At 42.2% G+C, this 24522-nt stretch overlaps 1 protein-coding gene across 1 annotated transcript in view; it reads left to right on the forward strand.

Moving 5' to 3' along the window:
• The window catches only part of ITGB5 (integrin subunit beta 5), a 658371-nt gene that overhangs the window by 449328 nt on the left and 184521 nt on the right, over positions 1 to 24522 (forward strand). Inside the window, exon 10 of the mRNA XM_086957094.1 lies at positions 3173 to 3602. Coding sequence (XP_086813220.1) covers positions 3173 to 3602 — 430 coding nt within the window. The remainder of the gene's footprint in view (positions 1 to 3172; positions 3603 to 24522) is intronic.

The raw sequence follows: 24522 nt of genomic DNA on the forward strand, positions 1-24522 counted from the left end.
GCGACCTGATTCACAAAACGTATTGAGGGCGAGAAATGGGGCCAGAGTTGCCAAATGCTGTGTGGCAAATTTAGGATTGGTTCATTTTCCTACCCGAAAAGCCATTTCCAGTAGCGGAAGTTTACCAACACAAGTATTTTTGCTGTTGTAAGCAGTGGCGGTCGACACAAACAAAGGCTGGTGGGGTGGGTGGAGGTAACGCGGGAGGGGGAAGGAGTGCGTGTAAGGGGGTAGCAATAATATATATATAAAAAATAATAACTTACTCGAAGCTAGCTGCCTCCCACGTCTCATCGCACCTCCTGCACTCTTCCCGGGCCCGCAGCCCCTGGGACAGGCTCCCATCCAATCCCCCTGCAGCTCTCAAACTAAGAGAGCTGCTGGGGGATTGGCCTGAGCAGGCTGAAAAGACACTCCGCTCAGGCCAGTGAGTGCTTCGGTGTTTCTCAACTGGCTGTTCAGTGCAGCCAGGCTGGAGAAACCTAAATGCGCATGTGTGTTTTGGTCAGCCTGAGACGGCCGGCCAAACACATACGTGCACTTCTCCTTGCCTTCCCGTTCCATGCCTCGGGCCCGCCCTCCCTGCACGCGCTGGCTCAGAGACAGGAAATGAAAAATAAAACGATGCTCGAACATAGTTTTATTTTTCATTTGCTGGCACTGAGCCAGCTAGTGGGGCGACACTTCTCCGCCATTGTGGAGGAGCCGCCGGTGGTCGTAAGAATTAAGTAAAAGGTGGAAATAAGGGTGTGTCTAAGGAAGGTGAAAAGATTCGCGAAATTGCAACTTTATGTCTGTTTACAAACATTGCCAGTGGCTTTTTATTCTTAATTTTCAAGCCTAACGTCGGTGTCAAAAATGCTAGAGCAAGTGAGCAAATTGGGTCGCAAAGCACAGGGCAAAGGGAAGGCTTTTCTCCATAGAAGAAGTCATTTCTCTATACCTGCACCTGTGGATTTTCCCCACTGTAGACACTGCATATGAATAAGTGTGAAGCGGTTGGAGCATGCTTGGAGCTCTCTGGTTTGTATACATTTATGAAGTGAACTTCTTGGGAACTGGCGAATCCCAGTGCATGGTGAAGTATCTGCATGTGGTAAACAGAAGCCTGGAGGCCTGGATTCACAGAGATTGTGCAGTGAGTAGCTGTGTCTTATTCTCCTAGTAATCTTCGCTCACTACTGAATTCCAGATGTAAGTCACTCTGTTTTTGTTAATCAGAAGTCTTATATTGAAGGCCATGAATAGGTCAAGGATTGCCTAGATATTGCATGCATTGTTTTGGCTCACCATGCTCAAGACAGAACATGTTAACCCACCATGCATTTTCTTCTAGTTACCCTTGCGTAGTACCTCAAGTTCCTCACGAACCCTCAGAGTAGCACACGTTTCCATTGGCTGTGACTGATTGAAAGTGAGTGGATTTGTCTCGTGGTCGATGTGGGACTTGTTTTGGTGTCTTTAGTGATGATCCTAAGGGTGCTCTTATCTCGTGTCTGTCTCTGTGCTGCACCGAAGCACGGGTGGATCAGAGAGCATTGTGCTGTGCACGTGTAAAAGTGTGATGCAATGTGTAATTTTTAAAAAAGAGACAATTGTGCGTGTTAATTTTCTTGCTCGTAAATCACGTTTTTTTTATTGGAATTTCACTGGGAAAATTATTGGAGGCGTTTTACAATTATTTTATTTCTATCAGTACGTGATCTTTTTTTATTTCAGGTGATCCAAAGTCGAGCTGTAATGTTTCTCCTTCCACTCGCTCCTGTTGTTTTCTTACAAGCAATGTTACGTGCTTTGAGTTGGTATCGAGGCTTTTTCTTGGTGCGACAAGCCCTTCTGGAGACAGACAGGTGCCACTGACTGAGATATGCAGAGCAGCCAAAAGGTCATCACTTAACAGTTTTTGCGAACGTCACCCTAACTACATGTACTACAGGTCAGGACTGAAACAATTGGGAAAACCCTTTGCCCCGAGAGTATCTGGCATTTGATATCGCTGACTATTTGTGTAAATGTTCCATTCTCATCAGAATTATGAAGAGCATCTCGTAGGTGAGAACGCTGCACTTTCTTTACTCTTGCAAAGTGCTGTTCTTGGATGACCACTGCTCACAACCATTTCATTCAGAGACAGCCAAACCTGTTTGTTTATCTTCAGAAGTAATTCCTTATAACCTGGGTCTGTCATTTCCATGTTGCAGGGTTTAAATGCAAAAAAAATTGTAAATTGATATTTGTATAGCGCACTACTCACCCGCAAGGGTCTCAAGGCGCTTATACGAATACCGCTGTGGAACCCATCCTGGCTTTCCCTGTGAGGCGTCCACTCCTGGGCACCCCCAAGGTGGAGGCCAGGCATCCTTTTAGCGTTGTGGGGGCCGTTGTGGAGATTAAGCAAGCTATTGCCCAGAGTTGCAGAGTGGGACTCCATGATTGGAATAGGCACCAAGGCGAGAATTATCAGGTCCGTGGAATTTTGAGCCCAAGTCCCGCCGAGGCGGGGAATTGAACCCTGGTCCCGGGCTAGACCTCTGCATCAGGGTCTGCCACTTTAAGGAGTTGTGTTAGGGATGACATATGACATTCTGGCAGATGATGAAGCATGACACCTGGTGGTGTATCACGTGATGCCAGTCTATCACTTTTTGTGAGATGCCTCACTTTCACAAGGCGCCTCACTGTGAATCGAATTTGGTCTCTAACTGGGAGCGGTCTCTATTGTGTTCACTATATGACATTCTGTTGCCATCATCTTTTGTGTGTACATTTCATCTATCCATATGTGGTAATGATGTACTTGGTAGGGGTTTACAGCTAAATAACTTGCTCCTTGTTAGGATGTACTCTCTTGGTCATTGCTGGGGTCTTGTTTTGCACTTTAAAATAAAAATATAAAGTGGGGGCCAAGTGATCAATAACCTGGACGCAAGCATGCACAGCATAAACGATATACTTCAATTGCAACAAAAATTCGCCATTTATAACTTCACTTTTGTCATACTATTTAATCCCATGCTATTTTCTTCATCCAAAAATCATCAAGATAATATACAATTCATTATACATGTCACTTTTTGAATCATGTGATGTATTTAACAATTTGATTTCCAAATTACGAATGCTTGAGAATCTTTGTCTTGTTTTGCACTGACATGTTGCTATCCCCATATAGGTATCATTTGACGTTTCTGTTGAAGCTCGTAACTGCCCTTCTGAGGACACCACACATACTTTCACCATCAAGCCTGTTGGATTCCAGGACACATTGGAGGTAATGGTGTCCTATAACTGTAGCTGCGGATGTACCAAAGAGGTTGAGTTGGACAGTCTGAAGTGCAGTGGCAATGGGACATACCAATGTGGTCTGTGTGGATGCAACGCGGGTCACTTGGGAGCCAAGTGTGAGTGTCGCGAGGGAGACAATGGTAACATGTACCAGAACCTGTGCCGGGAAGCTGAAGGAAAGACCATCTGCAGCGGCCGTGGCGAGTGCAGCTGCAACCAGTGCCTCTGCTTCGAGAGTGAGTTTGGGAAAATCTACGGATTATTTTGCGAGTGTGATGACTTTTCCTGTGCAAGGTACAAAGGGGTCCTGTGTTCAGGTGAGTTGAATTATAACTTAAATTTCCATAAAACCAGTTCTATTGTTCTTTAAACGTTTGACTAGCTAGATCATTATAATTATAAAATGTTTAAAAATGGAGCATTGTATCGTTTTGTCCACATTGTACATCAATATGGTATCCCTGAAGAATATTTTTTTTCATGTACGCACACTTCAGAATTTACTGTGGTATCACTTTCTGCTACCTCCTGTGAATATGAATGAAGTTCTAAATGAAGAATGACACCACCTTCCTGACGTTGTAAATGTTTTTTTTAGGTCTCATGCTCTTAAAACTGGCAACCCATTGATATGGCTGGGGTTGGGGTTAGCATGGGGACAAAAAAAAGTGGTGTACATTTAAAGATAGTGTGACCGACTGGAGAAGCGGAAGCGACGTAGCTGGTGGAAGAGAGGCACACTTAAGGATAATTTTCAGTTGTGTATTTGTTGTCTACAAAGGGTTATAGTGTAGATGGAAAATCTAAGAAAGATCTGTGGTTTTTCTCACAATCTCTTAAAAGAAGGTGAAGGGACATGCTCATTGGCATCTATGTATTGCCGTTTAATGCTACTCATGATATATTTGGCATGATATTACAACAGCTTCACATGCGTTTTTAACAGGTCAAATGTTGACAACAATAGCGGCACTGTGACCAAAATTGTATATGCAGGGCAGGCAGAAATGTGAAAAGGGATCCAAATTAATTTCGAAAGGATATGTAAATTTGTGCAAAATGCGGTGTTTGTATCGGCCATCACGTTTCCATGGTTTTTTAGGACTAATAGGTGCATATTGAAATATATATTTACATTTCCACTTATTCAGCATTCTTCACAACCTAATGAAGAGGCATGTTAATACTCCCTTTGTAAGCATATTGAGGTGATTGGATCTAAAAGGGAAAATAATTAAATCCATTCAAATGACCAATTTCAGGTCTCAAAATCATGACAAGCTCTCCAAGGATGGAGCATTATTAAGGGGTGGTACGGCATACAGTAATAGCCTCAGCATCAGTATCCTCAAATGTAAAATCACACTGCATTATTTGCACGGCAAGTTACTGGTACAAAACAATATTCAAATTCAGTGTAGAAAAAGGATGTGTCCGCATGATGAAAATAAAGTTCAAATGTTACTTGGCTAGGCCTTGTGTAAAGTCCAGAACTAGTCTAGAACATCTATCTAGGGAAGTTGCTCCTGAACACTTGATAATATCAGGTTACACAAAATGAGCATTGCCTCCCCACTCTCACATCTTTATGCATCGGCTCCCCTTTAAGCTCAATGGCTTTGGGATTTTTAGTGTGGCACTTTTTATGTCTCCTTGTTTTACCCCTCCTAAAATGCCTTCTTGGCAATGCATTTCATTAGAGCTATGAAACCTGAGGAGCAATGACTTGACATTAATAAATGTAACAAACATTTAAGATGAGAATACTCCTCACCTTTGACTTGGATTGTAGGATCTCTGTTTGCTAGCTGGAAAATAAAGAGAGCAGTGACGAGGATTTTACCTTTTGAGTAAGGTAAGTTCTCACCTGACAGGAAAACGTAGGGCCTCACTAGAAGTGCCCTAGAATTCCCGCTGTGGGCGGTTAGAGTTACAGCTGCACCGATATTTACAAGATCTTACAATATACCGTGGTTCAGGCCTGTATTACTGGGTACCTGGGAGTAAATCTGCAGTAAAGACAACAATTTATTTTGTTTAGTCATTCAAAATTTCAACATTTTAAAAGGATTCATGAATGTATTCCCAAAGTAAACCACAATTTTTCGAAAGATGAGGACAACTCACAGTCAAGAATTTCAATGATATTTTTAAGTATTTGTAGAAAATAGGTGATAAAATATACAATAGTTGCGCCTACCAGGTGAAACGGCACAGTGCACGTGAGCTGTGGAAAAAGGGACTAGGAGATAAATAGAACAACTCTTAATTTCAGATTAATTGGCTGTAATAATAATTGTTTGGCCAAGTTTATCATTAATGATAATTGCCCAAAAATCCAGTTAAAAACTTCAATTTCTCAATGTTTCAAACCGAATGGTACTTTAATAAAGAGTCTTCACCAGGTCAGCGTGGAAGTACCCTAAAAAAACAGGGCAACTGGTGATGGTCACTAAAATATAGCTATAGAATTAAGGTGTGATATATTGCCCCAGATAAATTCTCACTTCTGTGGAATATATGCTGCCAGGACAAAGGTAAAATTACAGACAAATGATTTTTAGTGGTAGAAAATTACTGCAGTTATGTTTAACCAAAACGAAATCCGTTCACTGAATTTTGTGCACCTGTTCAAATGCTTACCAGAAGGAGCAGGACTGAGAAGCTAACAGCTTTTACTTATGTAAAAAATGATATTCTAGCAACATCAATTTCGAAAACACAGATATGAATGATGAGCGAGACCAAACGTGCAGGTGGTCTCCAGCACTTATAACAATATAAATAAACGTGGATCTGCAAAAATCTTAATGGAAAAATATTAGGACTGGAATTGAAGATTTATTAAATGGAAACACTTGTGAAATAAAAAACATAGGAAGCACTTCTCTGCAACCTTTTTTTTTCTAAGGAGTGGGCAACACATATGCTCATACTCGAAACAAATAAATATTCCTTGCCTGATTCTCCGAGTTCACTTCAGTACAAGGTCTACAATGGCAAGGTGTTTTATTGTCCCCCCCAAAAAATATTTTTGCTTTTCACCAATGATTTTTTTTATTTTGTCGAGGGGCAATCCATTCTGCCAGGTATAATATTTCATAGAAACCATGACAAAAGAAAACATGCATTGAAAACCCTAAGCAGCTGGCAGACAACTTCACGCTTATTGGCTGTGCTAATGCTTGTTCTATATTTGGTGCAGATTTGTTCATAAAGGCAAAGGCTACATGCCTTTAAAGAAAGGTAGCCAATGAGATATTGGTTGAAACCTTAGCGGTTAACTCTTTGTGCCCCCTTGATTTTTAGGTCCAAGGGAACTGCAGTTGAGGTATCTAAAAAGCATATGACTTATAATTCAAACAAAATTGCAGGACAAATTTGAGAACGTTTTTTCCCGCTGTTTTTCTTTAACTCTTTCACCTGTTGACTGGTCTGAACCCAACTTTGGAATAATGCCCTAGGTAGTGTAATGCAAAGGAATGTTTGGTAGAAAGTTTGGTCCAGATATGTCAAGAGGGTCATGGTTATACATCGACCTATCTTGCAAATATACAGAAATCACTTCTGGCAATTGTGCAATAATTACTTTTGTTTGTGATTCTGATCTTTATTAGCCCTGGCTCTTTCAATGCAATTGAGTCCTTTCTAATTTGCAGATGTGCTCATTTCTCTTTATTATTCCTCTTCATAGAAGGCGAGATTGTCATGTTTCAATGTATTATTGTCAGCATGGGTATTCAGAGAGTAATATCTTTTCTCGCATTTCAGCCCTTTACAATCACTGTATTCCTTCAAACGTAAATGCATTTTCCCTGATTTTAGTTTCTTTGAAGATCCTTGACAAAAAAAAGTGATTGCTTAGAATTAAACAAAAATATAGTACAATAGATAGGAGGAAAAACATTTATCCAGCACTTAACTGTACAAGACTTTGATTGAAGATTAAGGATTTTAGTGAAAAGCCTCAATCGTCAACTAGTTAAAGCAATTATATTACTAATACTGTTTCATCATATTCAAGGGTTTAAGCATGATGATCCATGGTGTCTATTTGAAGTGATCATAATTGAGTTTTCTCTGAGAAAATGATTGTTGATGCCTTGCCCGTCATAGTAAGATCACCTAAACGTTTGAAGCACCGGCCTTTCTGCTAACTCATAATAGTGTACTCCAGGATTCATGCCAATGGGATACAGCATTAAAAATTAACATCTTTAATTGATATCAATTCAGCAGTGTTTATCCAAATTTCAGTCTAAAACAATCAGTATTGAAGCTCTTCTCATACTGAGCCAAGGATGTACACCGTAGGCCTCTTGTATGCTTAGTACAAGACACTTTCGGGTCTCCAACTGGAAGCTAGGGCTTTCCATATAAGTGGAATCCATTGTTTAAGTATTTCTGCATTGGTGCCTTTTTTGTATCCGGGGCTAGATATCAACATGACAGGGAACACGTACATGTCATTTTAAGTGCAACTCTAGAGCTTTTGAGATTATTGAAGGATATGAACATTCTTAGAGTTACTTTCGCAAACATTTCTTGATTACTTCTCGAAATAAAAAATGCAAGTGCCTCCTTCCTGCTGCTGTACCGAAGGAAGGAAGCAAGATCAGTCGCTATTAACATATAAAAGTCTTATATAGTACTCCAGTATACAATAAAATATTAATAAGAAAGTAAATAATGTTAAAAAGTTGGAACGTTTGACAGACTGCTGAGGCACTTCAGCTTCATTCAGATTGGAGGTTTAGAATCTGGATGTATTGTTTTGTGGAGTCAAATATTTGTCAGGCTTGACGAATATAAGAGTGTCAATATACTTCATATTGTAACGTACAGCTGTTTGGTAACACACTCCAACAATGGCTTAGCAAGGATGGTAAGCAAGCATGCAGAGAGGGCCCTGCCCTCTGTGGCTAGGAAGCAGAAGACCGCTATAATTGGGGAGGGGCCTCTTACATAGGGCCAGGCTGCCAGGGTGGGGGCCGGTATTGGACCCCGAAAGGGCAGTTTTTTTTACTGGTGATTGTTTTGCAGCATAGCTTCTATATAGGGCCCCTGTAACAAAAGCAGCTGCAGTGTTTTCCACCAGCCGATCCGTCTCAATTGCCAGGGCAGGTTTGCATTCCCAGTCTGGCCCTGCTCTCACACCCATGTGTGTCAGTGCCTTAATACCTGCTTCACTAGTGATAGCTACACCCCTGTATTTTCTGTCCTTTGCAATACTTTCATGCACTGTGCATATTATCTGTGAATCCGTTTCACAGTGTAGCAAGGCACACTCATGCGATTGTTTCTAGGGGACCATAAGCAGTAGGGCCAATTTGGGTACGAAAGGGAAATGAATAAAAATACCCTCTATATGATGAATCATTCATGCAGTGCTGCTATGGTGAGAGACTATGCCATGCTCCAATGCTTTTGCTGCGTATCAACAAACATTATATATTGTTCTTTTAAAGCATTTTTTATAGACTAGACTTTTTCTGGGATATGATGGCCCAACTATGGCTGCGAGACCCGTGACTTTACTGTGCCTTGCACAGAGCCACCATCATGTATGGTTGCTTTTCTTTTGTAATTGAGATAGTTACCTTTCCTTCCCATCTCTTTAACACTGTCTTAGTCATACTTGGAACCTTTCCACACCCGTCCAGTCTCCTGGCCCTGCTTTCTAACTGCTTTCCTCTGAACCAGTTTCCATTCGCCTTGATAGCCTGGTGCTTTTTTAAAAGGTAAGATGTAATTCGTGGGTTCTAGCATTAAGCTTTAAGCTATCAAAGTCTTATAGGATTTCCTCTGCTCTCTGAGCTGACGGATGAGTCAGAGATTATAATAGAGCACAACTCTTAAAGCTTCTTACATGGGTTTGTTAGAGAGAGCTAATTTAACGTTCCTTTTGGGTACGGTAAATCAATTTTTCTGGCGTTGACTGATGCAGAAAGCTGCACGATAAAGTCAGCGAAGGTTATGAATCCACAGCTGTCACATCCGTGGAGTGAAGGATGCCCAGAATACAGATTTTGATTTTGGTGGTAAAGTTAAATCGTTGCTTAAGATCTTGTAATCGGGACCCATATAAGAACTCTACCCCCAAAATGATCCATCAAATAAGTTAGAAGATGTTTAGCCCTAAATCTGACCTTCCACCAGGTTCAACAAGAAGGTTGAGTTCTATGAATTTCTGTAGGATGAATAAACTCCAGCTGCCATGATAGTGAAATAGGACTTTAAATACCATTGAGCAGTAGTTAGGTGGCCAGTTACAGACAGTCAACATTCAGATATCTGCATCTCATGTTTTGCACCACTTCTAATAACCTACAATGTTGTTGTATACTGAAAAAGGAGGGCTGCTGCGGATTTCTTTGCCAATCTGCACCTCATTTTCGTTCTCGTCAGGTCCATCCCCCACAGGGTTTTCAGTCTACATTGTTTCATAATTAAAACACATCAGTCATTCAGTCGGCTGACAGGTGTTTTTTTACTGTAGGGACATGCAAAGTAAAAACACAACTTTTTTATGAGCTTAGGCATTCTCCCAAAGAACTCCGTGTTCATGGACTGGAGAGAGAGGAACAAATACTTCTGCAATTTTAAGTCACTTTCCCACGGAAGAGTGCATAGTGTGTGTGTCAAAGAAAAAAAATGAGCAAAGTCAACAGGAAGGCATATTTCATATTTCAGCAATATTTATGAGAATATTTCCTGCTTAAATTTAAAATTGAATGCATGAACTTATGGGTAGACCTCCCACTGTATGCTGTGTTTAAAATTGTATTTGGATATATAGAAGTCTAAGGCTAGAGACCAAATGGTCTCAAACTCCATTGTCATAGTGGAGTCTTCTGTTCCTTTTTGTCCAGGCACTTAGTGGTCCTCTTCGGACAGTCAGGAAAACAATTGAATTCATAAAGCTATGTAGAGCCCCCACTCAACTAGCAGTGATTATTGACAATCCTGTGCGGATCTTCACTTTAGCAGCCCTTCCTGGTCTCCTATTCATTGTGGACTTTGATTGCATATTTCATAGTCCATGTGTTACATTCCTATTACAGGCTTAAGTACCCAACATTCTAATGTCTCAATCCACTCCGGTCATTGTAGTTATTAATTTAAAAAAAAATTCTCCTCAGATTTACTTTAGTGCAAGTCCTGGTACATATTGTTCTCTATTTGCAGCTCCAAATAAAGTATTTTAATATTTACACAGCGTAATGCTTCAGTATGTGTTCAATTAACGGCCTTTGCTTGAAGGAAAAGTTTCCCCCAGTGCATCTCCATCTGTGTTGCATATATGTATTGGTATTTATATAGCATAAACCTAGCTGTGAAGCAAGGGAGTGCTGTACATTACATGAGGAGTCAGGAGACCACCAACACGGTCAATATATTAAGTGGGGTTAGTAGGAAATTGGGTTACTGGTTTAGGGTGGTGAAACTATACTTGAGTAGCAACCGCAATTCTTGTCAGGGTGAACCACAAGCAACCCCTAAATTAACCTGTGCTTAACCCTGTGGTAGCTTGGCACAAAAGCAGTCACGCTTAACTTAGAGGCAATGTGTGAAGTATTGAGGGCAGCACTTCAAATGGGAGTAAAGTGAAAACACAACACAAAAAAATCTCGACACCAAATAAAAATAAAAAAAAGAGTAAAATCTACTAAATTATTTGACATTAAAATGAGAAAAATCCAATTGGTAGAGCGGGAGATATGCAATTGTAGGTAAAAGGAGTCCTTAAAAGCACAAAACGTAAACTGTGAATATCTCGTCATGCCGGACCTGGACAAAGTCGCGAGTTCAGGCTGATCTAGATAAAGAGTGTGCAGGTTACAGGGGAAAAGTTAGGCCCACTGAACAAAGTATCTTAAATCCTGGTTGCAGAGCATTGCAAGGTCGTGCATCGAGGATGCGTAGCGCAGCTGTGGTTCGAGGTAGCTGTGGGGTGCAATGTGGAGTCATGTGTCGAGGATGCATCATGCAGCAGAGGTACCGGGGAGTTCCGATGCGAAGTTCTGTGCCAAGGATGGGTTGCGCAGCGTTGGTCCTGCAGAGCTTCGGGGCAACGATGTGAGGTCCTACATCAAGGATGCATCACGCAGATGAGGTTCAGTGGAGCTGTGGGGCCCTGCCTTGGGAATTGGTTGCAGTGGTGGTTTTGCTGCGATACTGCAAGGAGATGCATCATGCAGTGTCAGTTCTGCTCAAGACCACAGCGAGGATTGCACCTTCTGGCCCACTTCCAAGGATCCAGGACTGGAGTAGCTCCACTTGGGTTCAAGATGCAGGTCCAGTCCTTCTCTCTTAGGTCGCAGGTCAGCAGAGTAGCAGTCCTACCTGCAGCTGAGCAGCACAGCAGTCCTTCTTCTGAGTCTTTCACAGGTCCAGTTGTGTATTGAAGAGTTGGTCTGAGGGTCCAGTGTTTATACCTGGTGCCAGCTTTGAAGTAGGAGGAGGTTCAGGAGGCTTCCACCCTCAGACCAGAGGTGTTTGAAATTTACTGCCTCCATGCACTGGCCCCAGCTTGTCTGGTAGGTACAAACAAAAGACTAACCTGAAACCCTTTGTGACTGTGCTGAGGCTGAGTCTTTGTGATGTGCAAGTGTGGTAGGGGATTGCTCCGCCCCTCTGCCAAGTCAGAGATGGCCCATCCTTCCAATACGTTTTCTTCTTTTATCTCACTGAATGGGAACAGTACACAAAGACCAACTGCCAGCTACATCTAGTCATGTGACCCAGGATACAAGCTGCAAACACCTAATGGTTGGGGCTAGAAAATGCAAACTTTCTAAAAAGTGGCATTTTCAGAATTGTGACTAAAAATCACATTTTTCCATTAAAGGGGGTTTTAAATTAGAAATCTTTAGACCACAATCTCAACATTCTTACCCGCTCCCAATTGAAAATGATCTCCTATTAAATGTAATGAGCTAACTTAATGTTATTCCATGTGAGAGGCAGGCCTTTCAGTAGTGAAAAATAGTTGAAAGAGCTTTCAGTTTTCACTACCAGGATGTGTAAAATCTGAAAGTACTTGTCCTACTTCTTAAATACACTCAGGGCCGGACTGGGAACCTGGCAAAGTGCTCGGCCGCCTCCCCCCAGCCACCAGGGGTTTGGGGTGCCGCCGAGCTCTGGCCCCCCCCCCCCCAAGGGTTGGGGTGCCGCCGAGCTCTTTGCCAAGGCTGATTTTTGGCCGATTTTGTTACAGGGCCGATTTTACAGCATAGCAAAATCGGCCCTGTATCAAAATCGGCGCCCAGGGGCCCAGAACCAGCCCCCACCCGTGCGGCGCACTGGGAGATTGCCCGGTGCCCGCTTCGTCCAGTCCGGCCCTGAATACACTCCACCCTGCCCTTTGGCTGTGCGGGGCCTACCCTATCAATGACTTACATGTATTAAAAAGGAAGATTTAGGCTTGGTAAAAAATGTATTTTGTCAGATCGAAGTGTCAGTTAAAACTGCACACGCAGTGTGCAATGACAGGCCTGAGACGTGTTTGACTGGCTACTCAAGTGGGTGGTACAATTTGTGCTGCTGGGCAACTAGTAGCATTTAATTTACAGGCCCTGTTTACAGACAGTAACACTTTACTAGTGACTTGTAAGTAAATGAAATGTGCTAATTGGGTGTAAGCCAAATTTAATGTGTTTTAGGGAGTGCACATATGCACTTTAGTACTGTTTATCAGTGGTAAGGTGCACAGAGTGATCAGCAAAAATGATGGTGTAGGGCAAAAAGTTTGAGGGAAGACCCCCTAAGGCTGACAGTCTAACATGGTTTACACAAATACATTTTACACACTCTTAGACATAGGGAGATTAATTGATTTGCCCAGATCACATAATGTTGAGTCTACCTCTGAAGCCGAGATTCAAACCTGGGTCTCCAGGTTCCAAAGGTAACAACTCAAGTTGGTAGGCCCACCTCCTCCCTGTTGTGAATGAATATTACTTGCCCACATGTAAATGAACAAATGAATGGGAAATTATCTGCTCATTCCCTCTGTTAATTAGTTTTCATTTTAGATTGATGGACTATGATGATGAAGCATGGACTGAAACACTACGAGGACTCTGATAGCACCTCCTTCTTGAACCATTTGGGCAGATGTCTTATTCACATCAGACTCTAACAGTAGATGAGTTGAAATGAATCTAAAAAGTTTGATTAACATTCTAAGCATGAGAGACGTGACGTTATAAGTGAGTAATCAAAAAAACAGTTTATCGCTATCTGACTCACTTATGACTTAAAAGTATTGATCTGTTATTGATAGCCAATGTTCTGGATGTGGAAATTCCCCCTCAGGAGAACTTCCACGAGTAGAGTGAAGAAACACAGTCTAGTGTAGAATGCAGGTGCTAAAATGCTCAGACATGCCACTCGCTTCATGTAAGTTGACCACACCATTTCGAATGTGTATTCAGCACAAGAGAAGTTCAGAATTAATTTCAAAGCGGCTGTCTGACATGCATTGCCTACTATAAAAAATAGTCAATGCTCCTTCCTTCTTTCATGCTTTCACGACACATATTGGTCTGGACAGGCAAGCAGCCGTTAGATGGGATAAACTCAGATAGTTTTTTCACGGAGGAGGGGGGGTGTTCGACACTCCAGATTTGGCATTATACTATCTCTGTGTGCAGGCCTACTTTGAAATATATTGGTACCAGCGGTCACCCTATCTCCGAAATATAACAAGTGAGAAGGACCGAGCGTCACCTGTTCCTCTACCATCCCTGATTGGCACTCCGAGCGCCCAGGCATATTAGTGACATAGGCCCCACTATATGTGCAATAATGTCATGGGACAGGCTGTGCAAGAAAATGAGTTTGAATATTCTTTACTTGCCTTGTCTTCCCTTCAGCTAACACCCAGTGCTACTAATCACACACTAAGCAAAGACAATGTCACAGCTGTCTGCACCTGGTCTTATGACGAGAGGGGACCTTTTTTAAAGATGTTGCCTTTGTCACATTTGAGAATTCAAGGGAATGAGTCCTTTCCTACCCCTGGATGTGTTTCTATATTATCAGCTGCAGGGTATGTGTTATATATGCCTTCTTGGGCTTCCCTACTTAAACAAAAGCCTTCTAGATCCAGGGAAACTTATTGTGAGCTGCAAACACCAAATATCTAATATCCACATTGTACCTTTCAGCACTGGAGGAATGACCATTGATCACACTGACTGTACATTGAGGCAGGGAGGGATAATTGGGTCTAGAACTGCTGGGAGACATGTGGAGATTTTGTAGCACATGAACAGGCATGATCTCCTCGAGCAGTAGACAGTGCATCATACATTGTAAATTATTTCAGCCAGCATATTATACTCTCATGATGCTCTGGAGACCTGGCTTAACAGAGGATTCCAATCGTGCTCATTGTGGCATAATGTGGATGCTAATCTCTTGATCCCAAAGCTGCCATCCAGCTTTCATTGAACAGATTAGATCCAGAGCTCCACCATCCTTGCAAGGTCGGCTGAAATCTGTTTCACAGCTGAGGTAATGAGCCAGCCTTGTCACTTGCTTTCTTCTTATTGCTTACATGGACTGTGGAAGAGTGTTTCTTCATGAGGAAGTCACAACCACACAACAGTACCATGATGAATCTCTACAAATGATTGATGCTGTTAGTAGTTATTAGCCACCAACAATCAGGGCCGGCTTTAGGGTAGTGCGACTGGTGCGGACGCACTGGGCTCTGACCTGTGGAGGGGGCTGCTGTGACCTCAGGGGGGTGCTGTGTTTAGTAATATCTTATGAAATGAGAAATGAGGGGCACTTTTGCGGGTGGTAGTGAGAGAATCAGAGGAAGCGGTCAAGGGATGTGGGGAACTAAAAGTGATTGTCGCATCGGGCGCCACCAGCTCTAAAGCCGGCCCTGCCATCAATCAGAGTCCCTAAATTAGACCAAAATTACCCAATGCAGGCTAAACTAATTAACATTTTCACTAGTACTACTTACAGAGATGCTGAAATTATTTTTGAAAACTGCAATACCCTCCACACCCTTCCCTCTCCAGTGAATGTCAAATAACTCTTACTTATTTGTGAGATAATTAATCTCTGTTCACATCTCGTGTCCTAAGCTCCAGGCCTCGTGATAAGGTGTTTTGTAGTGAAATGATGTATTGGGGATTTCCATCAAGGACATCACCATTGTAGTCTTCAAACTCGGAGCTAGTGTGGTACAGACCACTCCCTCCCCATGTATGTGGGACTGGCTGGGTCTGGGAGCATTAAATCCAGTGTAAATCAAAGGAGAGAGTAAGGGAAATTACACAGGCTATGTGTAGTGGGAACTCCTGGTCCCCTAGTAAAGATTTTAACAACAATGGAGGAGTACCCCCTAGATGCAAGGTATACAGTGTAGGGATTTCCTCTGTATCTAAAGCATAAGGCTTAGGTTAGCAATAAGTGTCCCAACCTTGAACCAGACAAAAAAATGTCTTTTTGAGAAGACCCCTCACTCACCAACCTAGTTGGTGACATGCTTCATCATCGGGGTCCCACCCCATAAGCCGAATGCCTATGGGGTGTGCTGCGACACCTGGTTACAGTGGAGCGAGTTCTTTATTTTTTTTATATGTGAGAAAAAATTGTGAAAGGTGTGTTAAAAAGGGACAAAGCTGCTCACTGCAAAGACTTTATTCCTGAGTGATTTGTCCCTATTAAAAATATCGTGTGGCACCAGTGCCTATTTAGGAAGGCTGTGGTGTCTCAAAACGTGTGGTATATATAAAAATAGCGCAGTGTGCTATGTGTGGTTTTAAAATTTAGGTCTACATGTTTCAACCATTTTAAAAAGATTCTATTGGTTTTCTTCAGGACCGTGTTGTTTGAACGGGGTGGTCCGCACACGCTAAGGCGCGTCCAGCCCACGTCCAATATAAAGACCACAAATTATGGTCTTGTGAAAAAAGTGGTGTTTTATCCTGAATCAGGAAAAACCTGTAAAGAAAAAACATATAAAGGGTTGGGTTGTACCGGGTAAGACAATACAATACATTGTGCTAACAATCTGGAAAGGTAGCGAGGAGACTCTGACATCATTTTTCAACTGGATTAACACACTAGATGATCACCTGAAATTCACCTGTGTGAAGGACCATCACTCCCTGGTCTTCCTAGACCTTACTATAACGAAAGCTGATGGAAAGTTGTCAACAGTCACGCACCACAAACCCACTGCAAAAAATACCTTACTCCGTTTCGAGAGCTTTCATCCAAGACCGTTACGGGAAAATCTACCGTACGGACAATACTTACGGCTGCGCAGAAACTGCAGTGATCTGAATAATTACAAACAACAAGCCCAGGAGCTCACAACCAAGCTGAAAAATCGAGGATACCCTGAGAGGATTTTGAACAAAAGCCAAAAAAGAGCTCGCAATCAACAACGCGAAATTCTCTTGGAGGACCCAGTCAGAAGAGAGGAACAAACCCCTCTAACATGTGTCACTACGTATAACACAATATCTAACGATGTGACAAAAATAATAGGAAAACATTAGGGAATTTTAAACACCGGAAACATGAGATGGGAAAAACCCCTATTTTCCTACAAAAGAGCTAGAAGCATCAGAGATGCAGTGGTTAACACAAGACCAAGAGAAATGACGATGGAAAATGAATCTGTCCTCAATGCCTGGGGATTACCAAAGGTAACTGGCCACTACAAATGTGGCAATTGCAGTGCTTGCCCCTTCACAAAAAATACTAAAACCTTACAACTGGAGCCTAACAAAGTATGGACGATCAGAGGGCATACTAACTGCAATAGTGAAAATGTGGTATATCTACTAACTTGCCCCTGTAACCTACGTTATGTAGGAATGACCAGCAGAAAAATAAAAACACGCCTAGGAGAGCACAGAAGCACCATTAGGTGCAAAAAATCCAATACTAGGCTGACCGAACATTATCTGTCTGTTGGACATAGTCCAGACGAAATCCAATGGACAATCATCGAGCAAGTAAGACCAGGTATAAACCTGAGCCAACGCCTTTTTGAAAAGGAGCAGCGATGGGTCTACAGACTGGCAACGCACACGACCGGTCTGAATGACAATATCCCATGGCACTCTGTAATGGGTTAAATTTTCCCCTGTTTTGAGACACACTGAAAACTTTGCTTTTCCTTACTTGCGATTTGAGGCACTACAATAACATCAGGATTTAGGTGTCGTCCCAGGCACCTATTATATTCCCCTGATCATTGCCACCCCAGAATACCTTGTCAATCTCCTCATTTAACCATATGGGTCCGTTGCTATGGAGAAAATACTGTCCCAAAATCAAGCATCGTTCCAAAAACTCCTAATGTTCCTAAACTCCTATGTTCCAGAAATAGCTCTAACTCTGCCATTTCCGTATTTATTTTGCACTCGCTTTCCAGCTAACCGGTTGCCTTGACAACCAGTCGAAACAGAAGCTACCGAAAGCGTCATCTATCACCCGCCCCCGAACCGCGCTCCCATTGGTCCGCCCACGAACCGCGCTCCCATTGGCCCGCGGTACCCTTCTGACTACAGCCACGCCCTACCAGGAAGTAGCAAGTTGCTTACTTCTACACGGCGTCTCCATTCCGGCCGAATCCACGGGGCAGGAGTGAGAGGAAACCAAGTAGGTTTAAAAACAAGACGAGCAGAAGCCGCAAGTAAGTGGGATATGAATCTAAGCACGACGCTGTCGCGCCTCTCTGCCCGAAACGCCTCGAACACGAGGCACGATCCTAACGGTGTTTTTTACTTCTCACATGGTTCCAGGTGACGGACACTTGCCGTCTTGGAACTCCCGCTGCCCATGAAGCAATACTTTAACGCTTCACGTGTAAGCAACGCTAGTACTAATTGCATAGTACAATCTATATAAACGCATACGGCACCTCCAAAGCACTGCCGTATATTGGACGCTCACCTATAGGTATGCCTCGGCATGTTGTGTGTCTGCTGCGTGAATGGGTGTGATCGCTCTCCCCCTGCCTCCCCTCCCCCACAGTATGTTTACCACCAGCATACGATACAGATCGTTTTTGCACAAACCAGTTGATGAATAAAACAGTCTAGCCCAACACGTCACAAACGCGGTAAATACTGCCTGGGCACTACTGTCGTTTATCAGAGACAGACCACTGGTACGACCTGAACTTCAGGTTTTTCTACCACTACAGCTCTGGTGATTCCACTAAGCTCACCTATTCACTAAGTGTGTACCTTTGTATTGTCTTACCCGGTACAACCCAACCCTTTATATGTTTTTTCTTTACAGGTTTTTCCTGATTCAGGATAAAACACCACTTTTTTCACAAGACCATAATTTGTGGTCTTTATATTGGACGTGGGCTGGACGCGCCTTAGCGTGTGCGGACCACCCCGTTCAAACAACACGGTCCTGAAGAAAACCAATAGAATCTTTTTGAAATGGTTGAAACATGTAGACCTAAATTTTAAAACCACACATAGCACACTACGCTATTTTTATATATACCACACGTTTTGAGACACCACAGCCTTCCTAAATAGGCACTGGTGCCACACGATATTTTTAATAGGGACAAATCACTCAGGAATAAAGTCTTTGCAGTGAGCAGCTTTGTCCCTTTTTAACACACCTTTCACAATTTTTTCTCACATATAAAAAAAACAAAGAACCCGCTCCACTGTAACCAGGTGTCGCAGCACACCCCATAGGCATTCGGCTTATGGGGTGGGACCCCGATGATGAAGCATGTCACCAACTAGGTTGGTGAGTGAGGGGTCTTCTCAAAAAGACATTTTTTTGTCTGGTTCAAGGTTGGGACACTTATTGCTAACCTAAGCCTTATGCTTTAGATACAGAGGAAATCCCTACACTGTATACCTTGCATCTAGGGGGTACTCCTCCATTGTTGTTAAAAGCATTAAATCCAGCCCATAAAAGACAGTATATAAAATCCGCTGACTTGGTGAAAGGTACAAAAAGTCTCAAACTCCGCTTTAGTATTTTCATTGACCTAGAAAAAGTCTATTTAGAATGTATTGTATTTTGCCAAGATTTATTCAAATGTTGCAAGTATGATTTGGGACATGTTGTGGAAGCAGGCTTCAGGCTTTCAAGCACCAAATTCATTGAGTTTAGTCAAAACACTTCTTGTGACCATTCTGAAAGCTTCTCTGGGAATGCATTCCATGATAGCCTACCATGAACTTTGCGGTTTGTAACACACATTTTCTAGCTTTCTATTTATTAATTTTAGGCTGTCCCGCATGACTTTGTCGCTCCCGAGAAGCGACCCTTGTTCACCATTGCTACTTCTATTCCTTCACAAGCCCTCCTTTTCTGTATGTGCACATTTTAATTGTCCTTTCGGTTGAAAATGGTTGTCTGTAATGGAAGTGCGCTACCACACCAGGCCTACACCACACTGCACCCTTCCGCTATACAACACTCTACTCCACTCCATGCCCCCCCCACTATAAGCCAATCCATTCTATGACACGACACTCCACCATACTCCACTCCACTCTTTGCTACTCTATGCCACTTCCCATTAGGCCATGCTACTCCACAGCACTCCATGTCACTTTACTCCACTCTAATCTACTCTATGCTGCCCCACTCCACTCCACAATACAACACTTCACTCTACACCTCTTCACTCTGCGCCCTACCACAATATGCCCTTTCTCTCTGACACTCTTCTTTACTCCACTCCACGCCATCCTCCCCCACTCTACAACACTCCACTCTGACACTCTACTCCACTTTACAGCACTCTAATCCACTCTATCCCACTCTACGTCACTCCTCTCCACTTTATGACTCTACTTCACTCTACGCCATTCCACTCTGACTCTGCTTGACACTACACTACTCCATGACACTCTACTCTACAGCACTCTACGCCACTCTAGTCTATGATGCTCTCCTCTACGACACTTTATTTCAATTTGTGCCTATCCGCTCTAGCCCCCTCCACTCTACTCCATGACACTCTACTCCACTCTTTGCCTCTCAACTCCACTCTACAACACTCCACTCTATTTTATGCCAATATATTTCAGCCACGTGGAACAGCAAACAAACTGGCGTACAACATGTAAAACACATTGGCAAAGCCAATAGCTCTTGCATAGGAGGGACCTATTGGCTTTGCCAGTGCTTTTTGTAGGAGGAAATACCATGGTCTACAATGCCAATGAATACACCCATTGGCTGTAGCTTTATACAGCAAAGGCCTAGCTAATATCAAAAGGGAGGGATACATGACGAAAGAATTCTCACTGTTTAGTGGACGTGCCCGTGATCAGCTGTCACGCGACCTCCAAAATAGAAAGAGGGAAGGCACTATTATGGAGGAAAAATCTTCCTCCGCTAATATCACCAAAAATATTTGAGGTAACTAATAAAGTAGTACTCAAGGAGACACAAGTGATTTACTTTATTAGGAATACATCACCTTACCATTTCCATTAGTTTTTTTGTCAGTTTTGTCAGTATCATTTTCTAATAACAGTTAATAATGTATTCCATTTCCTAAGATATTAAAGCATTTAAGTATAAATTGAATCACAAGTTTGGAAAACCAATTTGTCCTTGTGGATTGCTTTTGTAATCTTGGAGTATTTTTTTGTTTTTGTTTTTTGCAGTGATGTAATATTTCATCTTTTTGGGGGTCTTTTCTTTGGATATCGTGGCCTTGGCAGTATGAAAAAGGTTACTACCATTCTCCACAAATTATCACCGATCCACAGTTCTTTTCAAGCACACATTCATCCCTATGTCATACAATCTCACTTAATGTATTTTTACTACTGTATAATGTATGTTGCCTTTATTTTTTGAAAGAGAGCAATTCAAATTACATATACATTTTGTATGTTAATATTTGTTGCCGGGGTAGCATTTCTGCAGAAAGATTTACAAAGTGATTATTGATGATGTTGAAATGACCTAATGGTAGGGGTGTGGAAGTGGCAGGCTTCTGGTGTAGAAGGTCTTAGTTTATTGGCGCTTCTTCTCAATCCTGTCCTAACTTATCTTTGAAATATTTGCCTTTCTCATTCCATGACTGGTGGAAGTAATTTAATAAACTATATTTCATAAACATTTATCCACAGGTTTCGTAAATATAACATAGCTGTGCTATTTTTAGGACTCTGTGCTGCTTCACAAGTAAAAGCAGGCACAGTGACCTTTTCTCCTCAGTCTGGGATTCTGTCCAGCATTCTGTTGGTCAGAGGTCTGCCAAGTCTGTCTCACTCTACTGCTTCATTGGGAGAGATTCAGACCTTCGGAAGTCTGTTTTCACAGTAGTGGTTTTATAGGTCAACGTCTTTGTTTTTTATGAATAGCAGGAATATTGTGTTGCTCTTTGCTGCATTATAGACCAGACTCCATTAATTATAGGGGGGCTGTAACTTTTCACTGCTACTTAGACCTAACCGTAATGCAGAGCAGCGGTGGCTCCTCCGCTAAAGCGGACGAGCGTCGCCCCACAGGAAAAATAAAATGATAATAACACATTGTTATAATTTTATTTTTCACTACTGGCTCTGTAGGTGCGGGGCGGGCGGGGCTAGGCTGCCCACAGAGCAGGGGGAGGAGTGGTGGGCATTTCTAAGTGCTCATGATAGTTTGGCCGGACGTCTTGGGCTGGCCAAAGAGTCATGCGCATCTAGCATGTTCTCCACCCAGCTGCATTGCACAGCCTGGGTGGAGAACATGCACAGGCTCCCACTCCCTGTCTGAGCGCTGAACCACGGCGCTCCGACCAGTCACGACGCTGCTGTCCATCTGGTCACAGCAGCATTGTGATTGGCAAGGGGAGTCTGGGAGCCTGCGTGTTTCCTGTTTCCTGCGTCGACCGAAAAAGACGGAGGCCGGCAGGTAAGTGAATTGTTCTTTTTTTTCTTTTAAATTTTCTTTTTTTTAACCACCCTATCCCTGCCTTACCACTACTTCCCATAGCAGCCGCTACTGATGCAGGCAGATAAAATGTTTAGGTACAGATACGCACTCTTGTATTATTTCATACATATATATCTTCCCCCACTATATACAGGGTATGCTGCCCTCTTCTATAATTCGCTGAGTACCTGCATAGCTCCAAGTACTACTGGAGCTAAATGTAACAGTATTCGTCCCATGTTTCCACCTAGTACACTGATCCCAACAGGGGCTTAGTTTGATCAGTAAGATTGGGGGCGGGGGGAAGGAGGGGTTGTGAGCTTAAGATTGTCCAACAATATAACTTTAAATACATTATGCCACAGGCTGGCGCTTGAGAGGGGCTTAAGGGACAGTGGAAAAGCAGAGGATTGCAAATTGGTAGGGGTACTAAGTGAGAGACATCACAACATTTTGTAAAATAACCAACATTTTTTAAGACTTTCAAAACCGAGAGCGGGAGAGAGAGTGTGTGTGTGTTTTTGTCTCTGTACATTTAAAGTCGTGGTAAAATCCGACAGACATCTCACCATACCCGATTGAAAGTACCTGTACCCAAGTATTTATAAGAAAATCCATTTATTACGGGGTGTATCTCCCAATCCCCTCTGAAGTTATGCCCCTGATCCTCACGTAATTTTGTAGTTGGTGGGCCTGTACGCAGGGGCTCCTTTACTAGAGTTGAGCAGGATGAAGGGTTTTCACAGATCCCTCAAATAAATCAGAAGTTCTGCAATTTGCTCTGTAGCACAGCAAGAATGTCGTGAACACTGCTGCGAGCAATGAAAATGGCCCCTTTGAAAATATGTATTTTCTCACACTTGCACTCTGAATTTATCAAAGTTTCGATCTGTCGTTGCGTGCTCTAGGGTGTACTCTCCGTTGCAGAGTACCAAGTATAATCCAAACAACGTGCCCTTTGATTGGGTGACGTCTCCTAGTCACAGCTTGATCCCAAAAGGGTTGTAAAAATTCCTCAACATAAAGCTTAAAGAGTAGCATTCAATATCAATGTATTCCGTATTCAGAATTTCTTTATTCCTTCAATTCAATCAGTATAACCATTTGTGTCTGATTGTATCCATTTCATTTAAATCATGATTGTGGCATCCAGCCTTATACCCAGGGCATTATCCAATGCATTTCGGCTATAATCTAGCCTTCATCAGGGAACTGGGTTCTACAAATAAAACAATATGTCATGCATGAGGATTCATGGGAAAATACATATAGAATTCATACAATTTAATCATAGAAAGGAGTTTGTATTATATATATCTCTATTGTGCCTATATCGTTGAACCAGGTGCTCATTAATTCTCCTGTTTTAGCGGCGTGAAAAAACCAAGTGGAAGTCAGTGGAAAATAAACATAATTATCTGGTGTTCACTGGGTCTCCATCGGTGAACCGAGTGCTCATTAAATATCTCTCTCAAGTGACATAAAAAACAAGGTGAAATATGGCACAGTAAAAAATGAAAATCAGAAGAACTGTGTTAATCTTCTGTTACATGAAGTAACTCTAAACAAAAAAAGTTATGATGCACCTGGTGCGCTATACAAGAAGTTACTTAAAACTGAGATAGGTTATGTTAATAAAATCAGAGTGTTATCCTCGTCCCACTCGGTATGCAATATCAACAATATTCGGGAATTACCGTCTCTATGCAACCTCTATAACCCATAAAGTCTCACTGCAAGTATAGAAAGGCATAAACTTACTCGAAAAAAGGTGCCACTCAATATTTCTTAACGGGTTCCAAATGTCTTGCATATGGCATTTGCGGGAACAACGTCTGAACTAATGCTGACTCGCCATAGTTTTAATTAACCTAAAGGTAGGACTAAACATAACCACTCGAAGAACGGCAGCAATCTTTAAGTATGCAAACAGGCTGAAAGACGAAAAAGTGTTAGTGGTGTAAAAGGCGTAAACGGGCTCAGACTCTCAAGTGTTGGATGTTCATGATATGTAATCAATTTAAAAAAATGTAAATTGACACTAAGAATACCATGAAGGTAGGACTAAACATAACCCTGTGAGATGGCGGCCATCTATAAATAGGTTAGAAGCGGGTGCAGTAAATGAAAAAAAATAGTGGTGTGAACAGCTTAAACAGACTCTAAGTATTCAATGTTCCTAATGTGTGACATAAACCTGTGCAACTGATAGGGATACATGTGTGAAATATGTCGGTAACATTAATATAGACACAAAAAAAGGCCAAAACAATGAGATTTCGCATGCAATGCAATTATAAAGTCTCCATAGGTAACAGCTATATT

This window comes from Lissotriton vulgaris, chromosome 2_1 (assembly GCF_964263255.1).
Source record: "Lissotriton vulgaris chromosome 2_1, aLisVul1.2, whole genome shotgun sequence".
In the NCBI taxonomy this organism is placed as follows: domain Eukaryota; kingdom Metazoa; phylum Chordata; class Amphibia; order Caudata; family Salamandridae; genus Lissotriton; species Lissotriton vulgaris.